Raw genomic sequence first — 25,147 nt, forward strand, 5'->3', positions numbered from 1 at the left:
GGTCAAGCCGTTTCGGAGGAGTATGGCAACGAAAACTGTGACACGAGAATTTTATATATATAGATAGATAGATAGATAGATAGATTATATAGTTGTGTTGTTTTTACTAATGGTTGAATTCCAGTCTTTTCATTGGTACAATACCATTAAAATATACAGGGTGTGGTGTAATGAATGGATGATATGTCAACTGTGACTAGAGGATGTTGTGGCGATTCAAAAAAATAAATTTTGTATTTAGTATGTTTAGTTCTCGGTTGTCGACGTACCGACATTTTAAAAAATTCAAAAAAAAATCTGGCGATAAGACTCCAAATGGCCCTCATTTAGAGTTTTTATTATAACTGTTTTCGTAGTATTCTTGGATAGATGTGCTATCGATTATTTAACTATTGTTTCAAGGTACGCAAAGATACTGGTATATAAACACAAATTTCTTCTTGTTTAATATACAATATTTCACACATTTATTATAGATAATCTAATATATAAAATTCTCGTGTCACAGTTTTCGTTGCCATACTCCTCCGAAACGGCTTGACCGATTCCTCTCAAATTTGGTAAGCATATTGGGTAGGTCTGAGAATCGGCCAACATCTATTTTTTATCCCGATATTCCTACGGGATACGGACTTACGCGGGTGAACCCGCGGGGCGCAGCTAGTCTTATATATAAAATTCTCGTGTCACAATGTTAGTCTCTATACTCCTCCGAAACGGCTTGACCGATTCCTCTGAAATTTGGTAAGCATATTGGGTAGGTCTGAGAATCGGCTAACATCTATTTTTCATACCACTAAACGATAAGAGTAAGGCAGAACAGCGTTTGCCGGGTGCAGCTAGTGAAATATAAAAATAAATAAGAGATACAATAGAGAAATATCTAGAATACATGACTGCCTCAACAAAATCACTCCCACCCAGGGCCCGATACAGTAATCTACAATAGTTGAACCATTACTCGGCAAAAAATCAACACAACGATATCCCACAATGACAACGTTTGAAAAAAACCCAACTATCGTATCGCCGAGCGGCCGGACCGCCTTGACAAGGTCGCGACAACCGGTCTCGCACGATTTCATTCACTGCATTCCACTCGGAGGTCTCGTACACTTGTAGTGTGCAGTACGGCCGACCATATGTGCGATAGATACCTACTTCTTTGGCTATTTGTTATTTGAAGTGTCTGAATGTTCCTCGTTATGCGTTCGAATCGACTTCTATTAAGGATCACACATTGGTTTATGTTTCTATATTGTTCTAAATGATGCCCGCGGCTTAGCCCGCGCGGTCAAACGAAATTCCCATGGGAATGCAATATTTCACCGCACTAAAAAGCCTGTATCATTCTCGTCTAGCCTCCTAAACAAAAAGCATCCTATAATACCGCTCCGTTGCAACGTGAATGACAAACAAACTAAAATACTATCGTAAAGTTAGTAAGTGTACAGAAACGTCTGTGTTCGAAATCAATAGGTTAGGTTAATATTAAGGCTTAAGTAACACACGCGCGACAATAACATGAGGTAATGGTTGCGTAATGGATCGAAACGATTACGCACTGTAGCCACCTTGGCTCGTCTCACGTATTGTCACTTTTCGCGACTCAAATAGCTATGATCGTTCTTACTCCCAAATCAAATAACAAAAACTCTTGCAAATCTTAATGTACAGTATTTTCTTGTGTTTGATTTTACGCGAGAATTAGGTATACATTTAGAAATTAAAGACGGTGAGACCACCGTCAGTTTCCCCCGTAACCATGCTCGCTGTAAGGTGTTCGAATCGTCAGGTTTAATGACATAATGCATAAATCGCGTTTAAAACACGTTAAAAAATCTTTAATTTGTAATGTAGGAATTTAACCTTAGCCATCCTGAAGAACAATATACAATATATTTCTCTAAGTATAAATACATAATGAAACCAAACGGCGATAAATTAATCACACATCGCACCAGGAAGTATTAAAATTACTAATCTATTTCGTTAATTAATCGAGAACGGTTCCGTGCTGTTACTAGATCGGTGATAGCATCGGTCGTTAGCCTAAATACGGACGACTATCGCCTACGTTTAATAATAGAGTAATCTGAGATCGTTACGGGCAATCTAGGAATCTGGATGTCACGATTCCCACGTCCATCCTTCAGCGAACGGTGATGTATCGTTGTTTTGAAGCTTATCTTGTTGGAATTATGAGCAACTTAAATCGGAATATTAATGTTCTTTATAATACTGAGAATCGCTACATAGTATAAAACAAAGTAGCTTTCTCTGTCTCTATGTCTCGATATCCCTGTTTGCTTAAATGTTTAAAACTACGCAACGGATTTCTATGGGGTATTTTAAATAGATAATGATTCAGGAGGAAGCTTTATTATTATGTATAATAAAATCTTTTAAACGTACTCCGAATATAACGCGTGCGAAGCCGCGGACAAAAGCTAGTTTAGTTTATATAAGTACATATATCATTTACTTACTGTTACCCGCGGCGTCACTCGCGTGGTACCCGGGCAATAAGTAGCCTATGTGATTATCTAAACTATAATCGAAATAAGTACCAACACAACAAATGATTGAATACACTAGTCGTGTTTTAATAGACTTTTAAAGGTTTACACGATATCGGGACAAACCAGCTTCTGTACAGCAACATCCAGATTTAAAGAATTAGATAGGTAGGTATATCAAGTCAATTATTTATCTATCTGCCTACAGATGGTCTGGCTACTGTTTCACTATACATAATATAGTTAAACGTATAGATTTTTTCATTTATCAACGGGAACAATTTAAATCCATCCATCCATCCATCGACATCAACAGGCCATCACAAGTGCATACCACTCGATCTCGCTTAATTAACCTCAGTGTTAACCGCAATCCACACATCGACTAACTACAATATGTCATACAATCAGTGCGAGTGGTTAACGAGTATATAATGCATATATAATACTCTTAGCGTAATGTCTAATTATAAAATAGCCCGCAAGCCGTGAGCATGGATAAATACATCTAGTTGTTTTAATTAACATAAATCCGCACCAAAATCTACGCAACTGGCAAATAAGAAGAATAGAATCTAATAATAACAAACATAATCAGATCATATTTATATCCACTGTTGGGACACAGGCCTCCTATGAGGGGTTCAGGGAATAAACCACCACACTAGCCAAGCGCGAGTTGGCAGATGTCTCATGTCGCCGAACTTTTCAGTCTCGGACATGCCGGTATGGTTTTCTCACGGTGTTTTCCTTCACCGTTTCGAGCAGTTTTGATGTAATACACATGCGCAGATAAATTGAAAACTCTTATAAATTTTTTGTCCAATATTTTCACCACTGCTTGTATAATAAGAATATTTTAAGTTATTTATTTTCTAAATAATACCATGGAATATAGAAATTAGGGATCCTTGCTTCCGCAATACAATTCCCCGTGTCGTTGGAGCAGAGCAAGTTTTAAAACAAGCCTTCAAACTAAAAATACCCTGTTACAAAAGTTAAATAAAAAAAGAAATCGCTACAAACAATTTAAATTTTTATTAATTACTAGCAAACCCGGCAAACTCCGTTTCGCCACCAAATAAATGATTTCGTTTTTCCCGCTTTTCTGTTGAAATTTTTCCGGAATTTTCTTTGCTATAAACCTCACGACGCCCAAGACCTTTCCAACGAATGCAAAACCGTGGAAATCGGTTCGTGCGTTCTGGAGTTATAGCGTCAGGAAGGAAAACCCGACTTATTTTTATATAGTAGATATAATATAAAATAAATAAATTCACGCTACTATAGTATTACAATCTTGTACGTACGAGTTAGTTCATATTGTGTGTATGTGCGTGTGCGTGTGTGTGTGTAATCTGAATCTGAACGAACGAACGAAATTGATCAATGAATAACTTTATTCAGTTCTAGCGGAGTCTGTCAACGGATGAATAACGACGTTTTAATTCAATTGACATTACTCCAATTAGCACTGCAATATCTCGAAAGCTCTTATCAACAAACTTAAAAAGGAGGAGGTTATCAATAGTATAATAACAATTCAACTGTTTCTTTTTTGGTGTGTTAACTCACAAAATTCGACTGGATGAATGATGATTTTGACGATCCTTTTTTATCAGAAAGCTAGCATCTCCCGTGTTGTCCATTTAAATATGGTCTAGTTCTGAACACTTGAAGGCGGCTTTAGTTTTTAGTTAAAAATAATTAATTATAGACTCCTACAAAGATGTGGCGTTTACGGAAACTCCAGGGCCATCTGTATTCGCGATGAAAGTTCATAGTTCATATCTGCGATCGAAAATCTAAATATGCAATTGACGAAACAGAAATGCAAACACACATTTAACATTTCAGTTTGAAAACCAGTTGATATCACACTTGCTTATAAAGCGTGTAGATTTTTAAGTTCATTTGCAAAATCAAACAAACAATGTTGATTTTTCGAAGTAATCCTTATTACGTTGAAAAATAACGACATTGCAGTATCAGGATATATTACAGTATAGGATACATTGGTCACCTTTCCGCTGCTAATACTTGTAAACCTCAAGTACTGTGTCTACCAGTCGCTTGTCTTGAAAAAAGCCTCTCCTGTTTAATTTGACGGTCCTATTTCTAGGCCCAAGTACAATTCACAATACACATTATACACGAGGTTCTTTCATGCTGGGGACATCCTTTTGTGAGGTGAGCCGTCTACCAGCTGGCAATTCAGGAATATTTGAATGCGCAGCCATTATGTCACTTTTCAATGGAATTACATGTGGAAAATAGGTTTTTTTTTTCGTGAAAGGCATAATCTAATAGCTGGCGGCGGATAACGATCTGAGTATGATTATTTATGAAGACACGACTATTATAATAGTGTTTCATGCACTAATTGTGTTACAGATATTTTTAAATCTTTTTCAATGTATAATAATAAGACTAGCTGTGACCCGCGGTTGAAACCGCGTAAGTCCGTATCCCGTAGGAATATCGGTATAAAAAGTGCCTATGTGTTATTTCAGTTGTCCAGATATCTACGAAGCAAAATAGTATTATTATTCACCAATAGATGTCAGGAAAAAAAAACACGAATATGACATTTTCTAAAAAAAAATCCTAGCTAGATCGATTTATCGCCCCCGAAACCCCCTATATACTAAATTTCATGAAAATCGTTGGAGCCGATTCCGAGATTCCAATTATATATATATATATATATGTATATATATATATATATATACAAGAATTGCTCGTTTAAAGGTATAAGATATGTTATAAATTATACGTACATATAATACGTAGATATGATTGAGAAAAAATTTAGTCGAAAATGATTTGTGATTCATTAAAGACACGCTTTCCATGGCGAAATTTACTTTAAAAATTCCTAAAGCTATGCGTTTTCAAATAGGCCAAGGGTTATCTTACGTTAAATTTAATATAATATGTACATTCAGGTAGATATCAAAATGAAAAAGATCAAATAAAAGCAGATACGGCCACAACATCCCACGCAGGAAGCCCGCGTGCCTCAAGAGGTATCGATTCAGCTATTTTTAACCGGCGCCAGCGCTAAGGATCCCTAATTTGTCTGCGCTGCAATCCTGCCCTTATATTATCAGATTTAAATTTATTCAGCAATGAATCTATTTTAATCTACAACCAGCTCCAGCGAGGATTGTTATTGTAGTTGTGTATAGATATTTGTGTATTTTATATTTCAGAAAGGTCAGAAACTTTATGTACCATGTATACTTTGTATAACGTTTCTGAAGGCGTAGGTACAAGCTGTTGATTGGTGATCTGTGTAGATACCGACAGTGCATCAATCGGAGCAGGCTCATTTACACTGATTTTAACACCCACACACACACACATGTATCTATATGTTTACACAGTGATATAATGGAAATTAATCTGTTTTTGATATGACCACTTGACTTATAGAATCGACTTAATCGTAACGATACCTATCCCTATTTAACTTATTTTTTTTTTAATGTTAAGTCGGCAAGGGAGCTAGTGGGTCGCCTGATGGTAAGCGCTACCTACCCCCACTCACCGAACGAAACACAGCACTAAGCTATTTCACGCCGGTCTTCTGTGGGGGTGTGGTAGTTCCCCGGTGCGAGCTGGCCCAATTCCTGCCGAAGCATGCTCGACTACCACATAAATTATATATACTTATTATTATTAATGCAATATATATACATCATGCAAACCATGGATATTCACAATTTTATTACATAATTCTACACAATACGCTCCCTTATTGGCACCCTGACACTAATCTACTGTGAGGATACCTCGAGCGTGACGGAGTCGTTATGTAAATTCTCGATATCATTGCATTGAATCTATTTATTGCAATTAAATACCGGTTTACATTATTCATAATTGCATAAGTCACATTTATCGTCATATAATATCGAGTAGGTACCTTTATGTAACCATATCTCTGAATTTAAGAAGTTTAGACTCGTACCAAACCTCTGAATTTAAGAAGCTTAGTTCGTAGTTCAACGAAGGACGAGGTGGGTGGCCAAATTATGAACATTTAATCAGTGCATGCATGCTTGAAGTACATGTTGTAAACTTCCAACATTCCTCTATTTCATTAACCACAGGGATTTATTATCGAGAAATGAATGACTTGGGACAAACATAATTCTGAAAAAAAATCAATATGTACGAGAAATTATTTCGCTTCCGATAACCATGGTAAGAATATTGTGATACACATACTATTGACTGAATTCCACACTGAAATTCATATCATCCAATATCCATTACTTTTGTTTCATCCAACACTTTATAAATGTACTACTATCTAATGACTCACTCAACAAAACACTAGAGAAATGTGAATACGGTAAGAGATACGAAATAACCATACGGGACATATCAACAACAACATAATCGCGTGTAAACTTTAGTATCTTTTGAAAAATCATCAGTACACACACGACAGCTGTAAGCTCGAGATATTTTATTGAAATAGCCATAAAACGGAACCGCGGATGGGTCCGTTGAATTAATGATTACACACATTTAGCTAAGCGCCCGTTGCCCGCTCGCTGGGCGCCCGTTTACCAATTCATAAGGCTGCCACGCACCGCTGAGAGTCCTTTTAAATATTACAACTAACATCCTGTAAACAGTGCGTTCATCTTCGTCTACTATATTGGACTATATTGGACAATTATTGGTTTAGCCGTGTTTTATCAGTGATAAGATAAGATAATGTTATGGCTGTGGAAATTCTCGCGAGACGCACCCTACCTGCGGTTTAAATATAATAAAAGAACGCCAATTAAATCATATTTTACATTTTGCAAGATAACAGTCTCACACATCCTACGACAATAACTATACCAGAATATGAATTACATCTGTGGACATACCTACAGCTTATTTTGTGATCTCTTAAGATTTTTTGCAGAAAGAAACATGTATTTACTTATTATACAAGCTGAAATTGTTTAAAAGAATTGAATGGATCCAATTTATTAGGATTATATCAACACACGATTTATTTAAATCGCATCTATATATATCTATCGAAGATGAAGGTAGACTATAGGTCCTTATTAAATTAAAGATACACATACACATCCAGATACAGAGTACATACACATACATAATCACGTCGCACGTAACGTAACCGTCCATAAAAATTATTACTGGAGCACATACAAAAATACCATCAATTAGCAGCCTCTTATGGATTATGAAACAAATTATCTGAGTTATTTTGCCAACACAGTTATCTAGTCATCTCGATAATGATAATAACCTTTCATATAAACTCACCGTTGAGTACGGTTCAGACTCATTAGTATATTATCCTCACTGACATTATAAATGCGAAAGTAGCTCTGTCGGTCTTTTTTCTTAACACCTAAACCATACAACAGATTTGGATGATATTTGATAGATGCAAAGGTAGTGTATGATACGATAAACGACATAAGATAAAAGATATTTTTTATCGCAGAAATCCCCCATAAACGGGAACTATGTGGCAAAATCTTTGAGACTGGTTGATTAAAATGTTAAGTCAGTTTGATTCGCTGGCTTTTGTATAATATGGTCAGAATACATGTTTTAGATTACATTTAATAATAAGGATGTTGTGGACGCTTATAATTAGTACATATCCCAGTGTGTATTTTTTATAATAAAAATATTTATTGGGATGCCAATAAATACCCTTTAAATATCCAATGAACATTTTTAATAAAATATACATATAGGAAGTTAAATAAAAGAAGAGTTGGGAATAGAAAGTAAGAGAAGCAAGGTTGATGAGAGTTTCCATTACATTCCAATGTTATTATAATTAATCAATATTGTCAGATAGACAAGGATTTTTTTTTAATTTTGGTTTCTAAAATCTACTCGTAAAATCAAACCTTTATCTTTATTACACGCTTTTTATTAGCTTCACCTGTATGTTTGTTTGTTTGTATGTTTGTTTGTTTGTAACTGACTTATTTGGGCGCGATTTTGACCCACTTTAAACGGCCAGATTTCGTTCAAACTTTGTAGATTTATTGAGGACCGATGACAATACACTAATTTGATAAAATTATTCCAGTTTTCAATTTGCAAAATATGATTTTTGTTAAAGCGTGTTTTATAGTTTTTTTAAACTATTATATTTTATTTTTTATTTATATTTTGACTCATTACAGGTTCTAGTTGTTAAGATAAGGCAAGAAATTAGGTAAAAAAACACCGTAAAAGGAAACACGATCATTTCATGTTAATCCGACGATAATCTATTGTAAAAATATCTTAACAGGATCACGGAATTAGGCGACCGACTTGCCACAAGCCGAGACGGATCTGAGCAAATAATCAATTAATTCTAACTTATCTCATAAATACAGCCGAGTGAGGCCTCAAAAGATTCATTCAAAGGAATAAAATATAACAATGACGCTGAGAATGATTCAAAAACGGACGTTGCGATGAAAAATTGGGTCTTTGTAATGTTTTCATACAAAAGGAATAAAGGGAGCGTGTTGTGATAGATTTATGAATGGAGTGTTTAGATCTCTATGCTCTAGTAGTCTGGCAATTATGATCAGGATGAGATGATATAACGTCTTGCGAAACAATGCTTGCCGGGGTAGGTACTAAATCCAATCGCATTTATATTAAAGATCGACGTATTATTTTTTAAATGGATAATACGCATACTCGCAAACGATAAAATGAACCTTAAATTTACTAAAAGTATTTCCTTTGCTTTTATTTAGATTCCAGTTCTTTGCTTACATAGGACAATTGTTTAATTATACGGTACAATGGTTCAACAGTTTAACAACTAACCCACAATGTTGTCACGCAAATAAACTATACCATATCTTCAATAGCCCAAAACATATTAAGCATTTAATTGAATAAACGCCGAGGGACAATGGATGTATATTCGATAAGTTCAACAGAATGGGATAGAAGTGTGTTGATGAGCGGTCTTCGAATTATATATTTATTGATCGATTGAATAAATCGATCGATCGATTTATTAAGGTACTTAGTAATAGCTGTTGCGTGCGGCTTCACTGCTGGTGGTAATTCTTTAAATGCGCTTGTTGAGGAAATCATTCAGTAATTTATAATATTCAAACAACGATCGAAATTCTTGCACAGAGTGGTTCCAGTGTCTCTGATCTTGTATATTAAAATACTAGTTGGTATAAACACAAAATTGACATATGTAACATATAATAGATAAATATAATGTAATACGACCAAGCGTAACGTAACTGTGGGAATTTACATGCAAGTGTTTGTTGTAGGTAGATACAGAGAAAAAAAAGCTTAAAAGAATTAAATCTAACGTTATCGTCTAGAATAGCAGATGGCACACGAGAGGGGTAAAACACGACAAAGGGTGAACTGAATTTTCTTTAAATTTACCTCTTTCCTCTACCTTGCACTCATTTTTTTTCCATGTGGCATGCCATTACTATAGCTGTGTTTTCTTTCTTTCTAAATGTCATAAGTTTCTAGAATAATCACAATTAATGCACGAGTCCATCAATTACCAAAAATATAACGACATCCATCAAGCTATATGTGTTACGTTAAGGAATGATTCGAAACAACCCTCCCTTTGGGGCAGTTTAGTAAGAATGTAAAGTTCAACAGCATTCGAATTTCGAATAATATTGGAGAGATGCATTATACATCGTATGTGTATATTATGCTGTGTAATGCGTATCGCATTAGAAAACTATTGGTCTCTATTCAATCTAAATGCAGGACACTTAATGTCAAACACAGCTTTCCACTTTGTTTGGAAAATATGTTATTATTTTGATCTCAGAGGTTAAACATATTATATAAGTATTAAAATATAAATTTATTTGTTACTGCATCGCTTTGAAAAAAATATTCCGATTTCATTACGATCTTCAAACATTACAGCAAACATGTTAAATTTTGTGCTTATTCTTTTGAAAAAAGCAATACGAATGATTCTTAGTGCATTTATACATAGTGTCATAACCACCACATGAACTCACGTGCACCAACCAGTATTTTCTATACAAGACATGGTAATAATTTTAATTAATCCCCGTGTACGCGTATCAAAGCCATGCCTGTCCGTTATAGCATCCTTTGCGTTGTCACACTGATTATATTCTTTACACAAGCGGCTGCCGGGTTTCTGGCACACTCTAAATTAGGAGAGGAAATTACAAACGGGCCCCGCTTTCCTGGCATCCGCGCGAATAGCGGGCAAAGCGTTATTGTTACACGGCTTATGCGATCCGGCTTCAATGCGGAGCTAGTTGGTAGTTTTACGATTATATTACGTGATACATTATGGCGGTCCTTCCCTCTGTATTGGTCTATCTATTTCCCACACATGTAGCCATTTGATATCTGATTCGTTGATGAATTTGTTTCTTTTCTTAAGGATATATAATATGCATGGCAATGCTATAAAATTAGAAATCAAAATAGATTATGCTTAGGCGCTTTATACAGATCGAGGCGGTCGTGAAACCTTGTCCTGTGCTAAAAATGAGGTGGATTTAATTGACAGGAGTATTGATTTGTTTGTATCAATCATGTCGATGAGTTTTATTTATATCATAGCGGGAAACTGACCTGGACCTGAAAAGAAGGAATGGACTGGGAAGGTTGAGGAAAAGGAAACGGGCTGCCGGCTCTCCCAGTCATGCTTCTGTTTCACGCCGGTTTTCTGGGGTGGTGTGGTACTTCCCTGGCGCGAGCGCCCAATTCGTGCCCAAGCATGCTCGACTCCCACATAAGCATAAGTATAAGTGTTTGTATTAATCATTTCATCATTAACTTCATTAACTATATATAGCAGATCCATTAATAAATAAAACAAAAAAAGGTGTGTGTGCGATTCACACACTACAGAAGTGAAACTTCAGTAAATCGACAAAAGAATGAGATGAATATATATAAAACATAAAATAGTATGTATATTTCTGTCTTATTCTTTGCCGGCTTCGTCCTACACATTTTTGTATTTGTGTCTCTTACCTGTCGTTTTTCCGTTGCATCAGGTTTGAAATCACAATGATTCTAAAGAAGTTTCACTTCAAAAAACAGAATCGAACTAGCAACTGTAGGATTTGAATGTTAGACCATCTAAAACTCTGTGCGAATTATTCAGTATTTTGATGATGTTAACTACATTGATTAGTAAAATATGAGTATTTAAATTTATGAATTGGCATGGGAAGTAACTAGAAACAATTAAATGTAGTAAATTTAAATTGCAACTACAGGAAACTCCTCATTTATGGCTCGATCATGGATAGTTTCCTTTATTTCAACCAAACCTTATTTTTTATACTTGTATTATTTTTTTAGACTCTATAGTTAAGGGTTATTATACTGATTTGGAACATTTTTCAAGGCACTGAAGTGATCAGGGTTATATTGCCATCTATATTTTATATTTAATGGTGCACCAAAAATCCGTTATACCGAATATCGCAATTTCGCCAAGCTCGTTTTAAAATTGACAACACTTGGTCATGTTATAGGAAGCTATTGAGTGGATCTATTTGCAATAAACCTTCATTATAAGGACAACAATGCCCAAATGCCCGTCACCATGCGGGATGGGCGCGTCGCCACTCGACCGTGGCTTCTCACGACACTCGTGGCTAATGACACCGATATTGGGAACGAAATAGCTTTTCTGAGTGGGTTACATACGACTCTTTGTTTGGTAAACTTACATAATTTATAATATAAATATTTATTAATATCGTATTCTGAATTGAGATTTGAAAATTTATTAAGTAAGGTGCTTTCTTTTATACATATATATATTATGGTTATTTTCTTTAAAAAAATATTTTCTTTTAATCGCGTATATTCATCCTACTCAACTAAAATATAGAATTGCGTACATAACAATGAGTTAATTCTCATAATTTTATAGTTTTAATCCTTGATTTGAAATACGCGGATAAAATCAAATAAGTACGAACTTGTAGACATTTCACGAAGAAAACGGCAAGCGCGCTAATTGGCCTTGGTCATAAATCATCAAGAAAAACTACACAGTCATCCTTCAAGGTAATTACTAATTAGTCTTTAGAAAATATTTTACATCATAACTTAGTTAAACACAAAGATTTGACATCAATCAACCCATTAACAATGAAATTCCTTGATTTGAATACCAATACATTGTGTTAAAATTTCAGCAATGGTGTGAGAGAACACTTGAGTGAGTATTATATGCTATGAAAATGCTCTACGAAATATATTAGCCAATGCAAAGGTATGGGTAAAGCAGGCAGCGCATTCACAGAGGCACTACCTCTGTGAACGTTCATGGGTGGTGGTGATCGCTTAACATCAGGCGAACCACCATTTCAGTTGCTTACTATGACATAAAAAAGGTATTTTTAAATACTATTTATTGTTACAGTTCTTATTCCTTATAATTTTTTTATAATATTATGATTTAAATATAGCAATATACATACTACAATTTCGGATGTACAGAAGAGAACCAGCAATAAAATCTTATATACAAATTATAGAATAAACCACCACTTACTAACCTTCTTGTAATATTAACAGCATATCAATAAACAAACTTCCCGGCCATAAATTACTCAACTAATAATAACCTTACATTAAATGATTCAATAATGGTGAGAATTATATCAATCGTGCATGTGGATCACTGACCTCTCCAATGTAAACAGAACCACTGACACACTGACTCTAAATCAGATGAATATCAACCATTTAGCATGTAATTGTCCCTATTTATTTACACTTGCAAGTTAAACAAAGTTCGTGACAGGTCATGCTTCTTCATGATTCAACATGGAAAAAATATATAACAATCTAAATTTATACTAACTTGGTTTGTGAAGCTTTAAATCTCTAAAGATTGCAGAACAAGTTTTTTGAGTTACCTTGAAAGATAATCAGCTGCAATTATTGTTTTTATCTATTTTTCCTAGTTTCCTAACAGTGGACATGGCTATGACAGAGGCAGCCTTGTGTGAATGCGTAGGATTGACAACAGGAACATTGGAAAGGAATGGGAAGGTTTGTCGAGGACAGGGCTCTGGTTTGGTGTAATAAATTGGTCATTCTTAGACCCATATCAAATTGATTTTATGTAATCATTTTCTAAAGATATTTTGATATTAGAAAAGAGGTTGATGACAGTTCGTAACACAGACAATCTTTCTTGGTGATCTGTAAATGATGTCTGGTTTTTATCCAAAAATGCTGCCCAAACATACTTTTTTTTACTAATCTATTATTTATCATTTCAATACTATTAATATCTGTTAAATACATTTTGAACAATAGTGTTTTAAGATGACCTGAAATAAGACTATCCTGATAAATATGAATGTTTAGAAAAATTTCATGCCTCCTCATCTATGCAAAAATAAACAAACATTAGACTCCACATTTGATAATCCATTCAAAAAGTGTAATGTTAAAACGACCCTGCTTTATTACTGGTACATTTGTGTAGTTACAAGTAATTATAACTAAACAAATGTACCAGTACCTACAATGCTAAAATAACTAATTATTTCACTGAATTTCAAATATAACTTAACATTGAAACTGTTCCGTTGGTTACACACCGCATCCTTGACCCAATGTACAACGTCTTGGTTATTATCTTTGTAATGTTTTGTGCAATTACATGTAATATACTTAGAACAGAATTTGCAAAAGGTTAGTTTAAATTGAGGGGAATTTAAGAAATTCATATTAAAGTCTAATTATTATATGTTATCAGTAATACAATGGAAACATATACAACAAAATTGTGTATATTCTCAATATTTATATATATTTGTGAAGAATAATAATAATACATCTACCAATGACCTTTGAGGCACAATATTATGTGTGATAATTACAGTTAAAGGCATATTTAGAATTTTTCTTTCTATCAATGAGCACTTTTAATTAAAAAAACTGAACTTTATTGTTAATTTCACAAGTTGCTAAGCTTTAACAAATTCAATTAGATCACTTACTAATTAAGAAATTGTATATTATATAACTGTTATTGTACATGCATCACCTAACAATTAATTATTTTTGTAAAAACTTTATCAATTTAAATTAAGTACACATAATACAAGCTTGTGATTGGTTGTACTATGTGTAGTTAAAAGTTTTTGAAAATTTGAAAAGTGAGGATAAAAGAGTCAGTGTGTACTGATAAGAGCAACACACTACCTTTCAGATATAATCAGTTCATTTACATTGATAATGTTATCACATTCTGCAAAAATATTGCCCAATGGGATTAGACCACTTGCATCGAAGGCCGCGAAAACATTGATATGCAAAACGAATGCGGCGAAATAAGTCGTTATGTTTCTTAAAATAGTATGCACTTAAGAATGAGTAAAGTCACTGACCTGAGGTAAGTTGGCTGCAATTTGTCTCTGCAACGAATCCCTCTCTTTTTCCACATCCTTCAGCCGGAGCTCCGTATCCCCGAGCCGCTCCTGCGTCTCACGCAAGCTTTCCACCAGTTTATCTCGCTCGTCCAACATCGAAACCATAAGTTGTTCGAAATTCGCATCCTCGCCAGAGAACTGCGAACTCCGTTGACTAATACTGTCTTCAGATATCGTGGGCATCACGTCGCACATCATATTCCACATTTTAATTTAACATCAAACACGAATAACTATCGTACACGGTACACTTAATAACACAATAATTTCGATCACCGTTTTACATATGTTTCGGCATAAATGTTACCTAAACCTAGCACACAGAATACGCGAACGTTGTTTCACATTGTCGATATATTCGTATAGACTTTCAGTCAATATTTCGGGAGACATTATAGTTCGATTATCTAAAAAGACACACCTAAAACGTAAACTTACTATTCCATACTATCGCGGTTCAAGCGGCATGTCTGCCATCTTGAATTGGAACGTCAGTCAAATCAAAGAATGTAATGAAAAAAAAATGTTAGGCGGATATGTACACTATACATTGAGCACTGAAATACGCAATGAAAAAAATATTGTTTTAAGTACCTCATTGTAGTTCAAAAATTTAATTAAAATTAATTGTTTGAAATTAACTAAAATAAACAAAGGGGTATAACCCTTATATTTAAAAATTTAATATTTATCATAGGAGAGTTGAATCGTAAGTATATCGTGCACGAACATTCAGATTTATAAAATCATAAAAAATATTCCCCTTATTACTCTGTAATGATCGCGATCATTAGATTTAAATAAATTAAGTATGTTAATTTTTTTTTGTCCAGTGGTATTCATTCTGTATGTTGTATTTACAGTTTCACAAAGGAACTACTTTATCAAAGAGTAGATTAACATTGTACTTCATTAATCTGTGTCACAGAAAACTGTATACTAGTCAGATCTGTGTTTTCAGCTTATGTCGCTGTCACAGTGTGTTGACACATAGAAATTTTTAGATATTTGGATTTTTCGTTCATATTCAAAAAATAAAATTATTAAAACATTTACTTCAATACATTACCTTATCGTATATTCACATTTGTACTTAAATCACTGTAACATCAGAATAATTTATACGCAATATTGAATGCCACTTCCTAAGCATCGCATTGTTTTTAAAAATTGCGAAAAGGAGAGTCCAATCAGATGCCGAAGAAAAAAGGTCAAAAAAAGGCAAAGAGTACGTGTATAATACAAAATAATATTCAAGCTTAACATTAGAGTACAGAGCGTAGGTTATATATCATCATCATCATCAGCCCATATATGTTCCCACTGCTGGGACACAAGCCTCCTATGAGGGTTCAGGCCATAATCCACCACGCTGTCCAAGTGCGGGTTGGCAGATGTCACATGTCGTCGAACTTTTTAATTCTTGGACATGCCGGTTTCCTCACGATGTTTTCCTTCACCGTTTAAGCAGTGGTGATGTTATCCACATGCGCAGATAAATTGAAAAATCAAATTATTTCCTGCACGCTCGCCCGGTCTCGAACCCCGACTTATCGATTTTGAAGTCCGAGGTTTTCACCACTGAGCCACCACTGCTTTTTCAGGTTATATATACTTTATTGCAATAAGAATAAAAATTATCGCATAGGGGGGTTATACAGGGTACTAAGATTTACATATTTAATTTTCAAGTATTTAATTTGTTTCCAAATAAATAGTCTTGCATAATAACTGCTATTCAATTTATTTGGTAACATATTCATTGTGAGTAATATTTTTTTAGATTCTACAATATATGCACATATAAGAGAACACGACCACAATGATGGTAATGAGGTTATTGATGATGAAGCATATGAAATCAAAAAGTCAAATAAGAAAAAACGAAATCACACATCAGAAAATGATGACCTTGACAATCATCCAGGTGTAATATATCCAGAAATAATATATTATCTCATCTCGGCATTTGTTCATCCTGAAGACATAGGCACCTTTGCAGCAATTAACAAAGCTACATACTCAATAACAAAACGGGAATCATTTTGGCACTCATTATACAAACGGTATTGTGAAAATCACATGAAATTGCCAAAAAAATTGCGTATCGAGGAGAATTATAGAGCGTATGGGCTACGGCAGAGAGTTATCAGAGCTTTGTATCATACACATGATGTGTTTTTGGAGAGAACAGCGAAACAGTCCGCATATGATAGCCGTCCACATTCCCTAGTAGGAAGGAGGTGTGTTAACTCGTGGTTTACTAAAGGACAGTTGAACTGGTCCGTGTTCTTTAAGCTTAAGAAGCAAGCAGATATCAATCTGAGAGATGAAGCGGGTAGAGTCGATGCCAATCCTGAGGAGGGAACTAAAGTGTTGCAGGTAGCTTTGATTTCTGTTACAAATATCTATGTTTTAACATAAAAACTTGTACAATTTAGTTTATTGGTCATTGGTACATTTGATGACTTATATTGAATTATTTTCATATACTAAATACATACCAATTTATCAAATAGTATTAAATAAAAATTATACATATTTTAACCTTTAAATTGACATTTGAAAATCTATAAGTGTACTGTGAGGTTCACCTAAATAATTTAACTTAATAGGATTGATTCTGCACCTATTTGACATCATAGGTATTCTTTCAAAGAAATTGTAAATCTATTTAGATTTATAATTTGTTTGAGTTAATAGGAAGGAGAATAAGGAACAAGATTTGTATTTAATTTGACATAAGAGCCAGGCAAGAATAATTTAAACCAATATGGAAATGTAAATAGTATTCCTAAGTTAATTGTTTTAAAAATTATTGTTATCTGATTCAAAATTGATACATGAAGGTACTATTCATTGTAGTTGAAGTTCACATGGTATAATAGAAATTCAAATTAGCAATTTTTCTAAGCAGTTCCATCAAAATCACTTATTTGTAAGATACATAGAATGGAAAGTTTTAATATATATGACTAGCTGTTGCTCGAGGCTTCCCTCGTGTTTCGCTCGGTATTTTTCGATACAGCGCCATCTATCGGAATTTATGTAAAGATTTGTCTTATATCTGTTATGTTGATTTGTTTAAGCATAGGTTGTACATTTTGTACTATGTAATTGACTAATTTCAATATTATTTTACAGGTATTTTGCAAGACATTGTACAATATGCCACCTCTAATGGGCCTCACACTGTCATCCGTTAGTCTCACACTATCGCAAGGGTTTTCCTCACAGAAACTACATCTAGGTTTCAACAAAGGCAACTCTGTGTCTAGGAATATTTTTCCAGAATGTTCCATTGTATTGGACTCTGTTGTTAGTTTGAATGTGTTTGACTGGTGGCATCCAAATTACCCGCATTTTGAGGTGAAACCACCTGTACTAGAGAGGGATGAAGAGTCTTCACCGGTTTTGGATGTTGATTTCTTTGAAATGTGTGATGATGATTTAAATACATATGAACTGTGATAATATATTTTTAAAGCTTTTGTCGTGTTTTTAATTGCACTAAAATTTTTAACTTTTTATTTTATTCTAATAGTAATCATAATTTGTTTTTGTTTGTTTGTTGCTCTTTGACGCAAAAACTACTGAACTGGTGGCAATGAAATTTGGTACGTAGATAGCTGGACAACTGGAATAACATATAGGCAACTTTTTATCCCGATATTCCTACAGGATACGGACTTACGCGGGTAAAACCACAGGGCGCAGCTAGTATCGATATAATATTTGTATTTCAATATGTTTGCCTGTCGATTTGTTAGAAAAAGAAACATACAGACATAGGAATTGCTATTTAATTTGCATAGGATTTATATATTTTCCTCCTGCACTCTCCCAGTTGTAAAGTAATAATGTGAATTATTTAGGATCTGCAGAATCATTATGATGAGTTTCTTACAACGATTCATGGTCATTTTTTTTATGGTACAGCGGACAATCGAGCTGGTAGTTCGCCCGATGGTAAGCGATCACCAGCTCCCGTGGAAATTAGCACAAGAGTAAGGTATAGGAAACGAGCCGCCGGCTCTCTTCATCATCGCACGAAATACTATTCACGGATTCGTATGCTATTTCATACAATGTTATAATAATTTAGTATATTAATATTTAGGTATACAAGTGGGTACTACGTAAAGGTATAAAATTATAGGAATATCACAGTTTTCCAAAGATAATTGAGGTGACGTCATAAGAAAGTACGCTTCTATTGAACGAAGACATTATATTATGCCGATCACGGGTTTCCCGCATGCCTTCCTACCCCGAGGGAACGTTAGCACGCATGCGCGGCAGCCGGCCCTGCGCTGTATGTGACGTTTACTGAGAAAAACAATCACTCCTGTTGGAGCCTTCGTCTTTATCTTATAATAATACTATATGTTCGTAAAATCATGTAACGGTAAGTACTTTTTTATATATTTCACACATGTTACACAATTTTTAGAAAGGCACGATTTCAAATAGATAGAGGAAAAATGTTTGTTTCTAAGACGTCAAGTATTTTCCTTTTTTATTTTCGAGGATTATAAGGCCACTTAGGTTTAGGTTTAGGTCAATAGTGTGTCCTTGCTCTTGAGTCTATTTTTAGACGCACCATGATTGAAACATCAATTATTAGGAGATATTGCGCGTGCCTGATGCGGCGACCTTTAATCTTAATTGAACATTAACATTTGAATTCCTTGACGACAGGCTGAGTTCTTCGTTTAGCATTAATGTTAAGATTGTAATTGTGCTCTGTTATGTATGTTAATGAGGATTTTTTGGGTCAAAAGTTCCAACGTAAAAGTTTGTATTTGACATTTGTGAAATAGATAGAATTATAAGAATTGTGTCCTACAAGTATCCGATGTTGTTTTGTTAAGAATATTAATCATTAAAGAGCATATCTTTATCTGTAAAAGAATTTTCTCGAAATAAGCAATTAGATCATGTGTATGAGTTAAAATATAAACTGTATCCAGAATTCTTTACGCATATCCAATATGTATTTGTTTATAACTAATAATCTTTTTGATAAAATCTAATAACTTAGCCAAAGCTGTGCCTCTCTAGCTTTTGTTCTATTTTTTTACGACCATCGCGTGCGTACATACGTCAGCCTAGCTAGCTGTATGCTTTCACAAATATTACTGAGTAGTAAATATGCTAAAAGCCCGACTTGAGTTTTTATATCAATAATTTCTAGAAAAAGAGTTTGATTCATACATGAATATAGAGCTCACAGAGCTGTAACATTGCGTTTAAAATGCCTGAATCATATTCTAAAAATTTCTAAATATTTTGTTTGTTGACCGCTTGCTGATTGTAAAATTAGTAAGATTTGTTTTATCCTGAGGCAGGCTGTAAATGAACCAGGTCTGGTCTAAAGCCAGTAATGCAAGTCTGAATTATAATACACTTCTCCTGTGCAAACGGGTAATGAAGTCTTTTAGAATTTTTTACCAGTTTACCTGCTTTTAGAAACCCTCATAGTACGGAGTCAATTTTTAAAAGGAGATAAATAAAAAAATAGCAAAGACAAGTCGATATAGATATGAAATAAACGAAAATAATATGAATTTTCATTCATTTTAGACGGTTAAACGTATTAACTGTTTTGTAATTTCTGGCTTAATTGATCTCGTTCGTAGTCGTTCAGTGGCGTAGCTGTCTTATGGAGGTCCTATACCAAAAATTTGTGGGGGGGCACAAAAACAGTGTCCGCATCAAAATCTAGATACGCACTTTAGGGAATAGGAGGCCCCCCTTAGCATGTATCATTGAAACGGTTGATACCATCAACCATGGTAGTTAAGTCCCTGTATCTAGTCGTCACTCGTTTGTAAAATATCTGTTTTAAAAAACTTTTTTTAGATGTCTCCTTTATAATATTGTGTTAATATTTCTAAGATTATAGTGTGCGGTGCTCCTAATAAAAAAAAATATATTTTAACAAATCTATCTTATGCTACATATATTGCAATTAAATAAAAACTTATTTGGGACAAAAAACAAAACTAAATTCCCGCCTCTGACATTTACCAACAGATTATCGATATTTATCAGATAAGATAGGACACACTTTAATAAATATTGAGTAAACAATGTGTGGACGCGTCCAATACTGTTTGTAATAGATATTTTGGTGATTTCATTTCGAGAAAATTTTGTAATGGATACATAGCGGCGGCGGTTAGCGTATTAAGGAGAGCTGTTGGTAAATTCTCGTTTTACTAAGCAATCAAAGTAGTTTACATTGTATTTCAATTCTTAACAATTAAAGTATAGGTGCGGCTAAATAATGATTTTATGTATGAGGTCAATCTTTCAAACTAACAATGAATGTACTACTTCTTGTTCAAAGGAACTTCGTAAACTCTGTTTATTGTAATAAATTTAGAAATTCGAAAATTAAATAGAAAACTGTCTATATAATTTTATCTACTTAATACTGTATGTGGGTGTAAAAACACAGTCTCTGTGAAAACACGGATCGGACTATTATCAAAGGTCGTAAATAGCTTTCGGAAAATATAAGTCTTATGAAAAGCTTTATTTTTCAAAGGACGGGTTGTATAAAAGGGATTGGAACCCAATTATATAAAAGTTCTTTGAAATAGACTAAATTTAAGCCCACCTTTGCTTTAGGTTATATTTTTAATCAAAGGCTATTTAAATTATCTATAAGGTAACAGTAATCTGATGGGCTTGGATTTAATTAATAGAAGATTTTTTTGATAAAAACATTATGTACAGACGGTTTTCTATTGTGCGGAAAATTTAATTGGAAGAATAAATAATAATCAACAAATCCAACAAATTTTAATTGAAACCTATGAAAATATTGGTTTATACTTTTTCACATATTTAGACTATTTCACATATCTAAGTAAATTCGCGTCTAGGTATGTTCTTGAAATATGATTTTAACATTTATCAAGGTTTTTTTATCGTAATTAAGGAGTCATAGTATGCTCTAAGGGCCTTGACAGAGATGGTTTAAAGCGATACGTCATATTTGTATAATATTGTTTAAATAAAACAAATATTGGGTATTAGTATTGCTCCTGGTTAATAACGAAATAGGTATATAATATATGGGTATATAGGTATATATATATCTATATTCTTTTTTTTTTTCATCAATCTCGATTACTAATCTGGTTTATTCCTTCAGGAATTAACCTCTAAAGTCAAAGAACAAAAGCAACCATGTTCGAGGGAGCAGTAGCGGGGATTCTCAACCGCCTGCTCGGGAAATACGTTCAGGATTTAGATACGGAAAATCTGAACGTGGGCATCTTCTCCGGAAATGTCAACCTGACTGAGCTAAAGCTGAAACCTGAAGCTTTGGTAGGTGTTATTATAGAACTGTCTACTGTACATAAGTACTTCGTTTATTTTCTAAATTAAAATACGAGTTATCAAACTTGGTTCGATATAAATAAAAACTGGCAACTACGTTATTTACAAAATTTATGTACAGCGGGGTACAATAGCAGTTTAATAAAGAAAAAAAAAAACAATATGAAAAGCGCGCCTTTTGTGCGTTACATTACTATAGTTTGACGATTGACATTTATTACTCATATATTTACGATATAACTAATTGATGTTCAATGCAAAATACCGAGTTCTCTTAAATATCTATTAAAATTACTGACCCGGCGAACTTTGCAACGCGAAAGAACATTTTCTTCAGACAGAAGGCTGATAACCTACTTGTCCATATAGAAAATCGATCAATGAAATAGATAATATCATCTGCGGGACACGGGACTTCAATTTAAGAAACAGCAATAATCATTTAATTAAATAGATTTGTGATAGTTACTTTATTTAAAACATAATCTATCCAATAACAGTAAGTAAGCAGTTAAGAAACTTACAAACCATATAAAACTCTTTCAGTATGAACTGGATTTACCAATCGATGTGAAGATCGGTACAATCGGACGTGTGAACTTACAAATACCGTGGTCGGGGCTATACACGCAACCCGTAGTTGTCAATATCGAAGATGTCCTAATACTCGTCGGTCCAGCAATATCCAACAGCTATTTCGACCCGGAAAGAGAGAAACGTCTCACCAGAGCGGCTAAAAGGAAGATATTGCAGGATTTGGAAGCGGAAAGCGAAGTCCTAAAGGGACCACAGAATTTCTTTGAGAATCTGTTCACGGCGATCGTGAATAACCTTCAGATTTATATAAGGAACGTTCATGTGAGATATGAGGATTCCATCAGCTCTAAGGATGGCCCACTCGCGTGTGGACTCTGTCTGCAAAGTCTATCGATTGAGACCACTAATAGGTAGGTGTATACTTTGTATCTAGTCGTTATTGAATTGATTAAGATTTTAATGCATCTCAATTTAATTGTAAATGCAAACTGTTAATTATCTTTTCATTTATATGATAAACTTTCGATAGATTAGCTATAGATTTTACAGTGCATTTTAGTTATGTGATATAAAAAAACAACAGATTTTGGCAAAAATCGATATAAAAATGAATGTTAAAAAAAATCGCAAAAATAATACCAGTTTAAGTTTTTATCAATAATTCCACGTTATTTCTAGTAAATGGAAGCCCGCAGTGACTCCGGCGAACGCGTCCACAGTGTACCAAATGATGCGGATTGAATCCTTGTCCCTCTACTGGAACCCCACCGCAACAGCACTGGATGACGTTGAAATAGCTAATATAACACCCATGCAGTATTACAACTGGAAGCATTATATGCTGACTGGGTTGGATAAGTTCTCCATGCATCATGAGGATTTTGAGTTTTGTGAGTATGGTTGCAATCTTTTTGAGCTAAAACATAACGATAATTGAATGTCGGTATGTACATAACTTACAAATTTTGACCTTAAAACGGCGGGAATTTGTGAACGAATGAATCGTTCACAAATACCTGCGTATAAAAAAAATTTTTAATCTGTTCAAAAGTTCCAATTATTTAAGCGTAAATCACCCGTAGAAGCAAAAACGTGAAAATATTCTTTACATGCAATAAAAAATTAAGCAGAGCTCATACATGTATCTATGTAGAACTTTTACTATAATTTGTTAATCCCAACTCATTGCAAACTCAAACCAGTGTCATATAAAGTTATAGTTGTGATAAACAACAATGCAGTACTATTATTACACATGCATACATTGTTATTACCAACTCATTGTAGTAATAAAATCTCTGCAGCACTCTAATAACATATATAAACACATTGCAGTACTCAAACCAGTGACATGTAAAGTCAAAGTGCTGATAAACCGTTCGGGCGAGGCACGTGTACCGCGGCTGTTACTGGACGCCGTGCTGCAAGATAGCGCACTGCAACTGTCCAGGCGGCAGTATTTGTCCATTGACAATTTGCTCGCTTCTTTCAGGAGGATCCAGCTTAACAGGTTATATACTGCTGCGTTGGTAGACATAATTGTTTTCAGATGGATTATATTTATAGTTAATTTATTCGATTACGACACATCAACGAATGTTATTAAAAATTTAGACAAAACATTCCTCTATAATAGTGCCTAAAAGACTGTTCTGTCCTTTTTTGTAATGGTTTGAATTTTGAAAAGAGATCACGTAAAGGATTTGTAATCATCCTTTCATTATAATATAGTAATGTCTTTTGTTCTCTTTTAATTAATATATTTTGTCGCCCTATGTTTTTTTGAGAAGTCTTCAAAATAAATACTCTTAAATATAAATCAGTAATATATAGCATTTTTGCTTATCATAATTTATTACCATCGCTAACCCCAGAAAGCACCGCCACCTCCACCCCGGTATACCGCTATCGAAAGGCATCAAAAAATGGTGGAAATATGCCTACAATGCCGTGTTAGAGCAAAGAGTACGGCCCTACACGTGGGCCGCCATTAAAAAGCACAGAGACAACTACAATATTTATAAAAAGACATATAAGAGTCTACTCAGAAGCCCCAATGATATTGAGCTGAAGATGGACTTGCAGAAGTGTGAAGATAACCTGCCAATTATATCGGTGGTGATAGCGAGGGAACAGGCGAAGTATGAAGTAAGTCACTTCATGTATTGAGTTCAAAAACAATAATTTAATTTAAATTAATAATAATAATAATAAATTTATTTCTTATCAAATTACAAGATTTTACTTAATTTTAGACATTTACAATAAATGTGA

The 25,147-nt window shown here is 34.1% G+C and overlaps 3 protein-coding genes across 3 annotated transcripts in view; 2 read left to right on the plus strand and 1 right to left on the minus strand.

The window, feature by feature from the left end:
* The window catches only part of LOC119834040 (liprin-alpha-1), a 99,813-nt gene extending 84,349 nt beyond the window's left edge, over window positions 1-15,464 (minus strand). The window contains exon 1 of the mRNA XM_038358316.1: window positions 14,939-15,464. Coding sequence (XP_038214244.1) covers window positions 14,939-15,187 — 249 coding nt within the window. The 5' untranslated portion in view covers window positions 15,188-15,464. The remainder of the gene's footprint in view (window positions 1-14,938) is intronic.
* A 475-nt stretch (window positions 15,465-15,939) lies between these two features.
* Window positions 15,940-18,471, plus strand: LOC119834011 (transmembrane protein 183). Its single transcript, XM_038358283.1, has 3 exons — window positions 15,940-16,208; window positions 16,764-17,362; window positions 18,125-18,471. Exons 1-3 carry the CDS (start codon window positions 16,175-16,177, stop codon window positions 18,449-18,451), a joined length of 960 nt encoding a protein of 319 aa, XP_038214211.1. The 5' UTR covers window positions 15,940-16,174; the 3' UTR covers window positions 18,452-18,471.
* A 790-nt stretch (window positions 18,472-19,261) lies between these two features.
* Window positions 19,262-25,147, plus strand: part of LOC119834041 (vacuolar protein sorting-associated protein 13A-like) — a 20,545-nt gene continuing 14,659 nt past the window's right edge. The window contains exons 1-6 of the mRNA XM_038358318.1: window positions 19,262-19,388; window positions 22,149-22,324; window positions 22,883-23,283; window positions 23,552-23,763; window positions 24,209-24,383; window positions 24,748-25,021. Coding sequence (XP_038214246.1) covers window positions 22,184-22,324; window positions 22,883-23,283; window positions 23,552-23,763; window positions 24,209-24,383; window positions 24,748-25,021 — 1,203 coding nt within the window. The 5' untranslated portion in view covers window positions 19,262-19,388; window positions 22,149-22,183. The remainder of the gene's footprint in view (window positions 19,389-22,148; window positions 22,325-22,882; window positions 23,284-23,551; window positions 23,764-24,208; window positions 24,384-24,747; window positions 25,022-25,147) is intronic.

Source organism: Zerene cesonia, chromosome 18 (genome assembly GCF_012273895.1).
Source record: "Zerene cesonia ecotype Mississippi chromosome 18, Zerene_cesonia_1.1, whole genome shotgun sequence".
NCBI classification, from domain to species: Eukaryota; Metazoa; Arthropoda; class Insecta; order Lepidoptera; family Pieridae; genus Zerene; species Zerene cesonia.

Excerpts from the sequence above, each read along its gene's own strand:
- LOC119834011 (XM_038358283.1), top strand. The coding sequence starts at position 16,175 with ATGCCGAAGAAAAAAGGTCAAAAAAAGGCAAAGA. Across the intron at positions 16,209-16,763 it reads AGGTCAAAAAAAGGCAAAGA|ATTCTACAATATATGCACAT; the intron begins GTACGTGTATAA and ends ATATTTTTTTAG. Across the intron at positions 17,363-18,124 it reads AGGGAACTAAAGTGTTGCAG|GTATTTTGCAAGACATTGTA; the intron begins GTAGCTTTGATT and ends ATTATTTTACAG.